Genomic DNA, 15,256 nt, shown 5'->3' with positions numbered 1-15,256 from the left:
TCATGTTCATTTTATCATCAATTTCATGTTCATCGTCTGAATATAGCTGAAATATTGCTGCTCGGACGTTAAATCCCAACAAACAAACAATCAAATCAATAGTAAATTTTGAGCAAAGTTAAGCTTTTGTTATATTTTCATTGACAGATTAAGTTGTTTACCTTATTTTCTTTAATCATTATAACTGGTGAAAAGAGTGTGTTTACTTGATGGAAGAGCAACCGGAATGGCGAACGTAATTGACAAATCAAGCTCGACCCAACTTATACAACAGAAGGATGGCAGGGTGTATGCGAAATTTGCGATGTTTAGTGCGAAGTTTGAATAACTCATCACAATGCACAAAACGTTTCATTACGACTAATGTATCAGATAATGCCCCATCAGCTGGTTTAGCAGGTATTGAATGTTATTCACTGAATTATTTGATCGCTGATGTAATTTGTATTTTTTTTATACTATAGACTGTACTGTAGTGTACGAATGTTTGAATCTGGACTTTTTATAATAACAGTGACTGGTCACTCCTAACAAATTCTGTATGATGTGTAAAAACAACTGTGCCTCCCGGTCTTTATACTGGTTAATCTTAAAGCCTGTAAGATTTACACATTTGACATGTGCATACTGGAAGAGAAATTATTCAGGATTTTAGTTATACAAGGTAAATGATCAATTGATAACGACAAAGTTATGATGAAAACACTTTGGAAGGACGTGTTCTTAAAACACAAATATATACTAAAAATGTCAAAATTTACCTGTAAAATTCAATAATTACTTATCAGTAATTGCCACAGGGAAAATTAATGAAATTGATCAAATTCTAACTTTCAGTTAGGTATTTCAAACCCATTATTAGCCACGTGCAGGTCCGGGTGTTAAAAGAATAGGCCTGCAGCAGCGCTAAGCTGGCCGTAAAAAGCGACTAAATATTGCTCAGAACCTTAGCTTGGGGCTAGGGGCTCTGCCCTCAGAGCAACTGGGATGTGTGCCCCAGGTGGTGGAATGGGGTACACCTGGCGTGTTACATGCTGGGGTTGTCCGGCTATAATACAGAAAACATGACGCAAACCATAGTGGTGTACCGTGTTGGGAAAGATGCCACGTTCCACGCACGTTAAAGAACCCTACTGTGGTATTCTCCTGGAGTAGGAACCATAGGGCTCCGCCACAGGAGGCTAAATTGCCCAACCCTACCCACCTCTCCCTATTTCCAGTGGCAATTAAAATTTGTCGACCACATTGTCCTTGTGTCCCATCCCTTTTTCATTTCATCATCATTTCATATTCATTTTATCATCAATTTCATGTTCATCGTCTGAATATTGCTGCTCGGACGTTAAACCCCAACAAACAAATAAACAAACAAACCCATTATTATGTAATGAAAATTGTATCATTTTAAAGAAGTTTCTTTAATCTTTTAATTGGTAGTACATGTAAATTCATATGATTAAACAACCAGAAAGACACAATGATTAACATCTTACTAGGGTATAGATTAGGAAAATGAAAATGTTGATATTTCTTTCTCAAGATATACATGTAGGTACATTCTTTTGGTGATCATTTTATTGTTTTTCAAAGCACAATTAATAAAAATACCCATTGCCAATCAGCAGATTTTTCTCTGTCATTTGATGTTAATTTCATTTTAATAAATGCAATATTTTTTCACAAACATTCAATGACAAATAGTACTTTATGAACCTGTGAAAATGTGAATTTATTGCTTATTTGTCTTAAAAGACCTAATTTGAAAATGGAAAATATTTATATACCTCTTATTTTAAGTAAATATAAAATATAAGTTGCCATTCTTCAATTATTTATCTTTAATTTGGGACATCACTCAACAAAATCCATCCAATGGTTTTTTTTTACAAACACCCTTAGGGAAATTACCCTACTTTCAACAGAGATGTCTGAGAAAATTGGCTAATAAAAGGCTAAATACCAATTGCAGTGTTCTGTATAGATTATTACAAGCGACTTCCCCCTCCAATATACACCTCCTGCTCCAGCTAACAAATACATGTGCAGTACAATTTACAATATAAACACGAAAAGGGTGATCACAATTTGGGGGTTGCCTGGCTTCAACTAATTTTTGTTCAAAACAATTCAGATATATTTTTACTTGCGTCACCTATTTTTGCATATGTAATTTTCCCCAAACCCCCCTAGCAGGTTCAGCCTGCTTTGTGGGCTTCACACAGCGGACCATAGAAATACCCAAGAATGCCCCAGAATACAAAAGAATACCTTAGGATACCCAAGAATACCTCAAAATATACACTTGAACCTCCAAATTGATTGAAAAATGTTTTATTTTATGAAAGATAATGTTTTTATTCAGTTTCCATATCATTTGCACAAACAATCACTTGCTTTGTTAGTCTCATTTGAATATACTAAGGTGAGATAAGTCTTCATGGTTAACCAGTGTTCTAGGATTTTTCAGAAATTGAGGTTTCCTCGGGAAAAATCCATATAAAATCAACTTTCCCACAGTCAGTGACGGCTTTCCTAACAAAACAAATCCTTACAGCATAAGAAGTTTTCAAGTTGCCACGGGAAAGTGTAACTAAGTATCTAACTTTCCCTGATCCAAATTTCACTTGCCCTAGGTAACGGGAAATAGGAATCCTAGAACACTGTTAACTGATCACAAGGCTGGACACACTTTGTTTTTACATATTAAAAAGAGAATACATAATTTAAGTACAACATTTAAAGTAATTAATATTATGCAAAAGTATTAAAACCTGAAAATTAGAGTCATGGATCCGTTAATATGAACGAACAAGTGCTGGGTGCAATTAATTCGTCTATCACATTGACAATACATCTGTTGTAACTCATCCGTTTTAAATATATATATATATTTAATTTCCATTAAAAAATATCATGTCTCAATAGAAAATATGTTTTCTATAATTATCATGATAACTCTACAATGTTTTGGGATATTCTTGGGTATTTCTATGGACCCTCACACTGTGATAGTGAAATTCTTCAGGGAAAGTGAATTATTTTCCTAACTTACCTAAGGGAACGTGAGGATTAAAAAATTCTTCATGCCCTGGTACTGCATCACCTATTTTTGTGAACTGTGTAAAATTGTATTTACTGGAACAATAATGGGCATGTTTAATCTGGAACAGATGTTAAACCATGGAAGTAATCACATGATGAGATGATCGAGTCCACAAATGACACAAGGAAACTCCAAAAGGACTATAAACACAAAATTGTCCTATGAAGAAAACTATGCCTCCAAGAATCCATGAATCCATGAACACTTTTGAATATCAAATAACTCCAAAATTATTTGGTCTACTGGTAGTCAAGCCTCCTTCTGGGGCGAAAGTAACATGACATAATTAAGTTAAGTCACTCTCATCAATGAAGAGCATTTCTCTAGAAACTTCATAAGGACCGATCCCTTATTAAGCCTGTCTTAATTTTCTTTATATTGATAGTTATCACATGTCAGTCGCATTAATTCATTGAATGATGTCCATAGAAGGTCACAACTTCAAAACAATTTTCACCAAAGTAATATGTCTTAATATATTGGGCATTGAATTTGAAAACAAATGGGCATTAGTGAAAGTGAATGAAAATGGAGGATATTATTTATTTACAATTAAAAATATTCTCCCTACTGGTAGCCCTACACAGGTTCAGCTGACAGTTAATTTAAGATGACATGTGCTGTAGTATGTCTGATCAGAAGTGAGAGTAATCAACAGCAATTTAGAATTTTTTATGTAAACAGTGTGAAAATAGGTGACTCGCAAAAACAGGTGATGAGACCATACTACTGGTCAGCAATCAAATGGTGAATCTAATACATAAACATGGGTATCGCCCATGGGGTAATATGGTAGTTGACCCTCTCTCCAGTGTAACCTCAATCCCTTGCAATCACAAATTTTGATTTTTTGTAAGGAAGAATGGGGCCTGCACATGTTGATCATACTTCATCAAGGTCAGGTCAAGTAGTGTTTACTAACATATTCAAATCAACAATAAAAACAATAATGGTGACCAATGACTCTTGTCATTCATTCATTCCTCAAGTACAATGTAGGTCAGCATTTACAATCATGATATTTTATTTCCAAAGTTTAGATGAATGTTTAGGCGACATGTATAGAAATAGGCATAGAAAGAAAACATGTCCATCAATTGTTGTTTTTTTAATTTCCATCGAAGGCTAAAATATTTTGACCACCGGAGTTAGATTAACCCAGTTAACTAATCAAATGGAAACAAATCAAGTTTCGATGTATATGTAACTCACAGACATTTAATAATGGAAGTCTAGCATGTTACCATTATACACCTTATCTTAACATTTCAAATGCAATTATAGAATACCCCTTATACTTGTATAAACAATTAATTTTGTTGATTGAACTTTGACCTCTGCAATTATTGAAAACAAAATACATGTAACAGGGCTTTTTGTGACTCTACAGTTACATTGTAATTTCACTTCAATTAAGTACAAGTGTATACAATTAAAAAATTGTACAAATAATGTATAAATTAATCCTTCATATGTTATATGAAATACATGTACATCTTATCTCAAAATGATACACCCAATTGACTAACTCAAGACTGGCTATGTGGTCTGTATAAACTGTTTCTGAATTCAAAATTAAAATAAATTTTGTTGGTTTTTGACATACATGTACATGTATCACATACTGTCTTGTATTTATAAGTCTGTAACTTAATGCTGGAGAAAATATATTACATTAAAATATATCCCAATGCATGTACTACTTTGCTTGTAGTGAAGCAACCAGACGTGTTTGAGACCAGGAAAGACATGCCTCCGGATGACATGAGACCTTTGTATCTGGATGCTCAGTCAACAACACCACTGGTATGTGTTATTATATATGTACATGTACAGTGTATAATGTACAGTACATTAAGTTGAAAATTTGAATCTATTTAGACACATCCTGAATTAAAAGTTAACCATAAGCCTGACAAAAATGCAATTTAGCATGTAAACTTCATGTTAGCGAAAAATGTTTGTACTGCACTGATAGATAACAACATCTGTTAAACTGAAATCGACATCATTTACTTTACAAGTTCTGAAACATTCTATAGAAGGTTTTTTTTTTACAATGAAAAATAGCAAGCATATCTTCTGAAATGTCTTGCATAAATACTTTATGTTTTAGGATCCCAGAGTTCTTGATGCAATGATCCCATACTTTGTGGGTTACTATGGAAACCCACATTCTAGGACACATGCCTATGGATGGGAAAGTGAAGCTGCAGTGGAAAAGGCTAGAAAAGTATGTAGCAACATACGTACTTTTTATGTTAAGTTGATCCTCTGTAATGTATTCCCCCTAAAAAGACAGATTTATCCTAAGCCTACTATTTGCAGATTGTAACATGTGTAACTTGTGCATAAATTCATGTTCTTTTTTTTTTCAAATTTTTAAAGCAATTATACACGTGGTTGTAAAATGAAGGAAAAACTTACACTTCAGGATCATATCATTATAGGTTGCATGACAAGTGTATTGTAATGCTTAAAAATTAATTAATTAATATTTTTTTGATGTACATGTTTTGTTCAGTTACATATGAAAATATTACATTGTCTGTCATGTCTGTATTTTGTTACTTTGTGCATGATAGAAAAATAGAAAAAAAGAATTTGAACTTATTTGCAGACAAAAAAACTGTTAAAAGAAAATTTACTCTCCTGTAATTTCTATACCCCATTGAATGCATTGGATGCACAATGTACACATAGTTTTCTTTGCTTATTTGTCAATCCGTCCTATCTGGTAATAATGCAAGAACCAGATCTTTGCAAACTTTATCACAATACTGTGTACCATGAAATATAGGTCAAAATCTATTTGGTGTATATTGCATTTGGTTTCACTACCCACTTAAATTGTTCCCATTAATTCATATGTTACAAAATAATTTTCAGATGTTCTCTATGAATTCTAAAGAGATTCCTTATGACTCATTAAAATATGTGTTTTCTTAAAGACAGTTTTAACTCAATTCTGCTTTACAATGTAATTTTTTTTTTTTTTTTAGCAAATAGCAGATACAATTGGTGCCGATCCAAGGGAGATAATCTTTACTAGTGGGGCAACAGAATCGAACAATATTTCTGTAAAAGGAACTGCAAGATTCTACAAGGCAAAGAAAAAGCATGTTATTACTACACAAACAGTAAGTTTTTAAAGCACATCCATGTACACTGATATCTGTTTTAATCTAACACCTTTTTGGACTTAAAAACATCTAATTTAAATTAGACCTGTCAATTGTTCCATTCAGTCACTACATGTAGGATCTAACAACACTACATTCTACTTTCTGTTTAGATGACTTTCAGAATCCTGAGGTTTTTTCCCTTGAAAAGTGCTTCAAAATCATTTAAGATGAAACCTGATTGGCTTGGTTTAGACAGGCATTTGGTTTACCCAGGTTCAAAGGTCAAAACACATTTAAACAGATATACAAAAAACAAGACCTTAAAGAGTGTTTGGGCAAGACAGGTTTTCAGATTTTTCTGGGTTTGATTTGGACAGGTTTACTGTTTATCACGGTCAGGATTTTAACATTATTAGCAAACATGCAAAAAGATTCATGCTGAAGGAATTTTTTTTCAGGGATATTTAGTGACCTATATAAAAAATTACCCCTTTGTTTACAGTATTTGGTCAAAGGACAGTTGTTCTGCAAAGTCTTGAGACTCTCCTTCATTCTTTCTATTTTTAAATAATACTTTATTCTGCCTGATGTCTAGGATGTCTTAAATGATCCAACATAAGGGCAAAACTACATGTATTATCATAGTGTATTTATTTGACAACTTTTTCTTTACTTTCTAGGAACATAAATGTGTACTGGATTCCTGTCGAGCATTAGAAGCTGAAGGATTCAGGGTAACATACCTCCCTGTACAACATAATGGGGTTGTGGATTTAAAGGTACTGTCGACAATGTTGTTTGTTGGTATTTCTTTATCCTTAAATGTCCCTACCTGTGCTACCAGTTTTTAGTGGAGTCCAAGTTGCTCATTTGCTTATGTTACTTTGTATGTATAATTTCAGGTACTTTATGTTTTTTGTTGTGTTTGTCTGTTTGAACCAAATTTCATGGTTTGGCCTACGTATACTCACAATACCACAAGGATTGGTACCCCACCGACAATACTATTTTTACAGTAGGTCAAAGTTTGATTAATATGTGAATTTTTTATTCTTCATCTTGATCATGTTTCACAAGGCATTTTTTATATAATCCTTTATATTTAACTTGTAAGTATTTCTATTCCTTCATCTCTGAGACTCAAAACAAGTCGTTCTTCAGTTTTCTTAGCATGGATGGTTGATCATGTACTGGTTGTAAGTTTTTCTTTAAATATACTTATAGGTTTTAGAAGAAGCAATGACAGATGATACAGTTCTGGTGTCTGTGATGACTGTCAACAATGAGATTGGTGTTAGACAGCCTATAGAGGAAATTGGTAAGTAACACAGTCACTTTACTGTTGTTCTATTATGAAGAACAGAAGTTTTGGTAAACCAAAGAAAATTTACTGCATCCTATCGCAGAAACTTCTTGGTTCAATAGAGTGTGATCTGTCAAACAAGATAATTCTGCCAAGAGGAGTTACATTAATTTACTGTTTACTGTTGATATTCTGTTGTATCTGGGTGCCAGTTTTTGTGGTTTATATGGTAAGTAAACAATCTCAAAATCAAACTCTCTTGGAAGTGTTATATTTCATTTGAAATCTTCAGTGGTATAATGAAATCAATGACTGTAAGATTTGAAAATAAGTGCTTAATTTTGATATACCATGGACATGTATATTCATAAATGAAAGTCTCTTCTCAGTATCTAGTTTGTCACAGAACTGTAAGCTATTTTCATGGTAGAAAAACAAGCACATAAAATACAAAATGGTGTACCTGTGAAACAATTTTTTAACTCTAAGAATCACTAATCATTTTGTAAAACTGCAAGAATATGACAGAATTAGAAAAAAATAGCATCTGCATCATTTAGTAAGAATATATATGTATGTTTAAATGGTTGTACATGAAACATATAAATTCATTGAAGATAAACTTATATTACAGGTAAATTGTGTCGATCAAAGAAAATTTTCTTTCACACTGATGCTGCTCAGGCTGTTGGTAAAATTCCTTTGAGTGTCAATGACATGAATATTGACCTCATGTCTATTAGTGGACACAAGATATATGGTCCTAAAGGTAGGATGTTATACATGATGATGCTGAATATATTTAGATACATATGATACCTATAGTATACCTACTATTGTGGAGGTACATTCCAATATAAGACATGTTGTATCTTCTTGAAATATGTTTCTTAAACTGGATGACTTTTCCCTACCAGTACACAATGTTTGAGGGAGATTATAGGAATTGATATGTCTTGTTAGGAAACACATCTGTTCATCCTTCCATCTTGGCAGAACTGAGCTGTTAAATAATTTTTATGAAACTTTATGAATATTTTACTCCATATGTAAGATTATTACCTATTTTGATATTTAATAAGAATGATGATCCCTGTTGGATGTTTCCAAAGGAATATAATCAAACTTTATGGATTTTACATCTGTATTGTTGATAATCATTTGCATGTATTCACATTATAATGAACTTTACTAATAGGAGTGGGTGCATTATATGTGAGAAGAAGACCTAGGGTTAGGGTAGAGGCACCTCAGAGTGGAGGAGGTCAAGAGAGGGGCATGAGAAGTGGGACTGTTCCTACTCCTCTGTGTGTTGGTCTTGGTGCTGCTTGTGATATTGCAATGCAAGAAATGGAGGTAGGCATATATAAGGATTGTTTTTAGCTTATTACTATATAATGAAATATCACCAATTTCAGGGCACTTGAAGCTTCATGAATTTAGATGAGTTTTATAAAAGAGCATAAATTGTCTCAAGTTGGTTATGCAATCATAACTTGGTCAAAAATTTAAAACAAATTTACAATATAAATTCTAATCAAATAGTCTTAATTAAATTTGGTTCGTAATTGAAAACATTATTTAGTTTTGAAATATTTGAATCCAGGACTTTGAAACAATCAATATTAATGATGTCGCAGTACCATAGTAGTTTATACAAAATAACTTATGTTGCCTAAAAAGACCCAACCAATCAGGAGGCTTATTACAAATCAAATTAAGTTATTTGGATATAGTTCAAGATCAAAACTTAATAAACATGAAAAACTTTATGTATTTATGTTCTTGGATCAATTTATTGAATCATAATGTGAAGGTACAGACTATTTAGTCAGAACATAAACTGTAGAATCAAGAAACAAAAAAAAACATGGTTTTATTTTTTGACATTTTTACAGTATGACCATAAAAGGATAACAGAACTATCTAACAGACTTCTGCACAAGATTACTGATGCTGTACCTTCGGTTATTAGAAATGGAGACCCAGAAATGACCTATCCAGGTGATACAAACATTTGAAATTTTTAAATTAAGAATATATATTATTAATTTACATGTGAATAATGTAATAACTATATTTTTCATAGTGAACTGAATTTTCAAATACATTAAAAGTCTTGACCCCTTCTTTTCTTACTGAGCTGGTGTTGAGATTTAGTATTGAAACAGAACAAGCATCCCCCAACACACACACATTGTGTGGGTTGCCTGATTTGCACTTTACCAGTACCATAGCTGACTTCAAAATATTTTCTGTTTGGGCCCATTGAAACATTTCAGATTTGTTTGTACATAAGGAATGCTCATACACGTACTTGTTATCTTCAATTTTTGCAAGATGCACAAGTTGATTCATACACTTTATTTTTAAACAGGTCTTTCTAAGAAGACGAAATAATCTGAATACTTAATAGTTCACTAAATGTAACTCGAGAGATGAAATATGTTTTATGTAAGGTGACTCCCCCAAAAAATGATTTTACTCTTAAAATTTGCAAGTTTAATTTGGGATCTGAATGCAGATTTGCATGTGTCTCATTACAAGTCATAGAATTACATCTAATTTTTACTTTTAATATAGGTTGTTTGAATTTGTCATTCGCCTATGTAGAGGGAGAGAGTTTATTGATGGCTTTAAAGGATATTGCTTTGTCATCAGGGAGGTAAGTGTTGTAGATGTATTAACTTGTTTTTTTTTTATAAGTTCCCTTGGAACCATTTAAGGATATTAGAAAAAAAAGTATAAATGTTTGGACTGTAGAATTTGTTTAGTTTAGACAAGCATTCTGTCTGTTTAGGTTCAAAATACACTTAAACTGACACAAAGATATTCAAAAAATGTCTAGTTTGGGCAGGTTTTTGGTTTATTCAAAGTTTGTTTTTGAGAGGTTTCACTGTATATTTTAGATGAAAAATACATTTATTTTATTACAGTAGAGTGTACTGGTTATAGTTTTTTTTTCTTATAATTTTATTTTAAAGGGTCATGAGCAAATTTTGAAAAATTTTATCTGTATATTTTCAGTGCTTGTACATCCGCCTCTTTGGAACCATCATATGTACTGAGAGCAGTAGGGGCAGATGATGATCTGGCACACTCTTCTATAAGGTAATTACATGTTAAATTCAATTCCTGATCTGCTTAGACCTGTGCATGGTTATTGAGCTAAATGTATTGATATGTGTATATACAAAGTATTGACAGTTTTGGAGACGAGACAGGAAATCAAGAGAATGTTACAGTGAGTCTGATTGGGCAACATGATAGGGCAAGATGTGATGTTCTGTCTAGATGTCAGAACTGGTGTTATTTTGTTAATGATCGATGTCAGAGTCAATTTGATGTAACTTAATCATTGGAAATTGCTTATATTTTTTTAATATTATGGCAGTGGCCTGAGATAGAAAATGTCAAGCGCTAAGAACAGTTGAAGAATGGTAACATTGTTGATAAGTCCTACTATAGAAGGGTGGGATGTAGGAATAAACTTGCACATTGGTCTGCCGATTCATTTATTTACATCGTAACACATCTAAACGTGTTAAATGGATTTTAGTGAAACTGCATACTAAGTTGGGGCATCATATTATGATGTGCATTACACAATATTATCTAATTTTTATTTGTTTATAATGTTTTGATGTTTGTAAATGGAACTTAACTGATCGCTTGATCTTTATGAAACTTTATATGAAGGTTGGATATTATATGTAAACTACTAGGGACAAGGTAATTATCACTAGATGTTTGTAAGGGAGATTTTCCAACTTTTTTATGATTATTGTTGGATGTGGGATATCTCTTTTTTTTTACCTGAAGTTCTTATTGGAGACATGGATTTAACACTTATTGTGTTGATTTACAAGTGCCTCTGATGTTTCTTCTGTATGCATTGTGTGTAGAAACATTAATGAGATGTAACGACAGCACTTTAAAACTTGTCTCTCACTGAACAAAACATTCTTGGTTGTTCAAGGTTTTGAAATATTAAACAAATGAATTATGATTACCAAAAAATTAAACAAAGCTTACTGGAAAATCTATTTCATTACAGAATTTTATTAAACACATGCTGTTTCCCTTTGAAAAAATCATTCTAAAATCCACGTAAAGGTCAAAGAAATTGTGTTAACCTTCATGATTTATTTATTAATACAATGACTCTCTTTCAAACACACATTCGAAGAAGCACTTTGAAAAAGCCCCAAAATCATTCCATTATGAAATTGGAATTCACCTATGTTTTATTTCTGATGACTAGGTTTGGCATTGGAAGGTTCACTACAGAAGAAGAAATAGACTATACTGCTGACCTTACAATCAGACATGTGACCCGGCTGAGAGAAATGAGGTATTTCTCTATGATAATTATCTTGTATTGAAAACAGGAATGATTCTAGTTTCAATAATTTTAGTATTCCTTGGCAGTCTGTAAATAGCTAATTAATTGATTTAGGTCAGATTAAACTTTCCAAACAACCTCTTACAGCTGTACTTAAATTTTTGTGAATTTATATTAATGGGGAAAAAAATGCTTGCTGCAAAATTTTTGTAAAAAAGTACATTTAATAATAATTTCTTATGCTTGTTTATTAAATCAGTCAGCAGTGGCCTTTAATGAATCTTATTCCCATCACCTGAATTTCTTTTTCAGTCCATTGTGGGAAATGATTCAAGAAGGAATAGACCTGAAGTCCATCAAATGGTCACAGCACTGAGGAAAGGACTGGAAATTCCTTCCATACCAACTACTGACCCATTATTAATTATATACAAGCTTTCCATCAAACTAACAATACTTGCGTTCTGTCATAAAAGTTATTGTTACCATCTAGCGTTAAATGAGTCACCAGAAATTAAATATTGGTCGTGACCATATAATTCTATGAGCTGAGACTTTTATTGAGTGTGTGTCTTTGTGGTAGCATTTATACAGTCAGACTTTGGTATGACAAGATCTTGCACTTGCTTAATAAATATTATTGTTGTTGTGGATGGATAACTCATAGTTTGCTTTGTTCCATTAAATCTAAGCAAAATGTAAATTTTCCATTGTCAACATTATGATCATCAAATATTATTTTCAGATTGACAGCATTTCCACTAAGTACACTTATAGTAGAGTGAATCTAGTTTATTCTGAGCCCCTTTTGGTTTGAAGAATTTGTATGGTTTAGATATATTTGGTTAATAAAAGTTAAAATTGTATTAATAATGAGAAAAGGGACTCCACAATAAGCCAGGTTCAGCCAGGTTTTGGGTTTATGCAGGGGTCTGTTTAGGCAAGTTTCACAGTATAAAATACACATGATTTATCTACAGTCCTTTATAGCTTACATGATGTGATTGTATGTGGATTTATATATTGTAAAATATTATTATTTAGTGGATTTGTATTTTACATGATACTCTAGTTTTAATTGGTAATATTAGGCATGACTTTCCTAGAGAAATGTCTGCTTTCATTGGTAATACATAGGTGAAAGATTAAGGACCAAATAACCAATATTTTTTTATAAATGGAAAGAGCATTTTCCTCACGGCCTATTGAAGCATGTCTTTATATCATTGGCATTTGTTTCTGTCAATGGCCGGTAACTATCCAACATAATTATGGAGGCCTCTTTATTCGTATTTGATAGTAAACAGCCATTGAAACAAGTGCCTGTGCTTTGTGTACACTGCACAGCATATTGTATTCTCTCTCTTTCTCAAAGATTCACCCATATCAATGCAAATGTAAATAATAAAATCTGTATGAAGTTTTCTTGGCTTATAGTACTCAAATAAATGTTGTACTATGGAACAGTTTGGAGATATATAAGAGATAATAATTGGAATATATGAGAAAGATCAGGGTGTCAGAGTTATAGTAAGACATGTTGGATATTTGTTTCATGTTTATTTGAATAAAGAACTGTGATAAACTGGGAACGTGTTCTACTTTTTGGACCACTTAACACATAAACCAAATGTTACAAGGTTTGTATTAGTGTAATTAAACCCAATGAAAGGTTAGCATTTGGCTTGTTTTGTCATAGCATTTCAACTATTGTCATCCTGTGTGTGTTTTGGACTGAAGAAATGACCTTTTGTGAATTTTGTGCAATTATGATTAAAAGTCAAACTACACCATAAAATCAAATCATTTATTCTGAAGTCTTTCTATGTGCCACAAATCGGGAAACAACTGCAAAGATAAGAATTACAGTAGTTGAATATCTGTGCACTCATAAGTTTAAATAAACATTATTTACACAACTACAATAGTGTAAAGGGAGGGTGGATATGGGGATGGGGGTACAGATGTTAAGGGATGGGAATCTGTGGTTGAAGGAGTGGGGTATTGTTTAAGGGGCATGGAACAGGGAGTGAAAAATACAGGAAGCGAGGTGTATGATTGGGAGCCATAAATGGGGGTAAAATTAAAGGGGTTGGGAAGTGGTGTTAAGGAGTGTGGGAGATGGTGGTCTAGGGTGTGGGAAGCGGGCATAAAGTACCCTTTGTCCACCATTATGTAATGGTACAGTTTAATAACTTTAAACCTTTTCAATTAACATCTGACATATGCATTCTGGGGGGAAGAGAAATTATTTAGAATTGAAGTTATATAAGTTATAAAATTGATAATGACAAAGTTATGTTGAAAATACTGAAGAAGGTTGTGTTCTCAAAACACTGACACGACTCATCAGAATCCATCAAATGGTTTTCATAAACACCCTTAGCAAAGTTACTCCATTTTCAATGTAGAAATTTAGGTTAATTACCTAACTATTAAAGGAATAAGTGGCCAAAAAGGGTGAAAAAGCATTTTCTTGTTTTCCTGGCAACAACTTTCAGAAGTAAAGATTTTCATGAAACTCTTCTATTAGGCCCCATGCCTCCAAAGGAGGATTTTGATGGATTTAAGGTATTATGCGCAAGCTGCACGTTTGTGGAATTAACAGTTAAAATGGGGCTTAAATTGTCTTAAATTTTATATTAAGCTGCAGTCTTCCTAAAAATAAGACCGAATGATTCATGAATGTCAAAAACCCATCTAATACACTTTAATTTTTAACTCCAGCTAGGGCTGGATCCAGACACTTTGTAAAGGAGGGGTGCCAGCAGGTTTTTCAGAAAAAGAGGTGCTAGGACATTACTTGCCATTTTTCGTAAATTTTGCACATGAAAATGAAAAATTTTCCAATAAAAATGGGGGTGCCAATCCCAGCAACCCCTCTGGATCCGCCACTGTATGAACAATACGAATCAGTCGTACCCGATATAGCGGTTATAAAGCTCACACTGGTATACATTTATGTGACTCGAATAAAGTAAAACACTCCGGATAATTTACCAAAATACAAAGTGAATGTTATGGCATCGCGTTTGTCACAGTTCTAGAGGGTATGCAATATAGGATAAACAATACAGGCTTTAAACAATTTCTTGTGCATAAACAAAAAAGGTATATTTCATTTTAAATAAATGATGTATCTCAATATCTTCTCTACTAGATCATGTAAAAAAAATACTGTGGATTCCGTTATATTTATTTTTTTTTCACAAAAAAAACCCTAGACATATATCGCATACCCAATATTGCACCCATTCACAGAACACACTTGAAGTATAGTTGCGGGTTGATGGTCCTTGGAGTGATATAAGAGTCTCGTGTTGATAAGGCATGCGATGCAGATTTTGGCTTGTAATATTAAGTTTATATAACCATCGTAT

The 15,256-nt window shown here is 32.8% G+C and overlaps 1 protein-coding gene across 2 annotated transcripts; it reads left to right on the top strand.

Moving 5' to 3' along the window:
* The first annotated feature begins 255 nt into the window (after nt 1-255).
* On the top strand, nt 256-13,468 carry LOC148617829 (cysteine desulfurase-like). Of its 2 annotated transcripts, none has more exons than XM_088585412.1 (13): nt 256-399; nt 4,818-4,909; nt 5,220-5,336; nt 6,106-6,243; nt 6,909-7,007; nt 7,453-7,546; nt 8,166-8,300; nt 8,730-8,887; nt 9,430-9,535; nt 10,115-10,196; nt 10,559-10,642; nt 11,796-11,885; nt 12,189-13,468. In XM_088585412.1, exons 1-13 carry the CDS (start codon nt 279-281, stop codon nt 12,250-12,252), a joined length of 1,380 nt encoding a protein of 459 aa, XP_088441538.1. In that variant the 5' UTR covers nt 256-278; the 3' UTR covers nt 12,253-13,468. The 2 variants fall into 2 exon arrangements, with proteins under 2 accessions (XP_088441538.1, XP_088441540.1); XM_088585414.1 differs by lacking the exon at nt 256-399 and adding an exon at nt 513-664.
* Nucleotides 13,469-15,256: the final 1,788 nt, after the last annotated feature.

The sequence above is a fragment of the Perna viridis genome, chromosome 5, assembly GCF_037379345.1.
Source record: "Perna viridis isolate PV_CMFRI_1.1 ecotype Kerala chromosome 5, ASM3737934v1, whole genome shotgun sequence".
Taxonomy (NCBI): domain Eukaryota; kingdom Metazoa; phylum Mollusca; class Bivalvia; order Mytilida; family Mytilidae; genus Perna; species Perna viridis.
Note: the sequence above shows the minus strand (reverse complement) of the source record. Positions and strands in the feature narration are given on the sequence as shown.

Coding starts and splice junctions, on each gene's coding strand:
- LOC148617829 (XM_088585412.1), top strand. CDS start 279: ATGGCAGGGTGTATGCGAAATTTGCGATGTTTAGTGCGAAGTTTGAAT. Junction 400..4,817: donor CCCATCAGCTGGTTTAGCAG/GTATTGAATGTT, acceptor CTTTGCTTGTAG/TGAAGCAACCAGACGTGTTT. Junction 7,008..7,452: donor ATGGGGTTGTGGATTTAAAG/GTACTGTCGACA, acceptor ATATACTTATAG/GTTTTAGAAGAAGCAATGAC.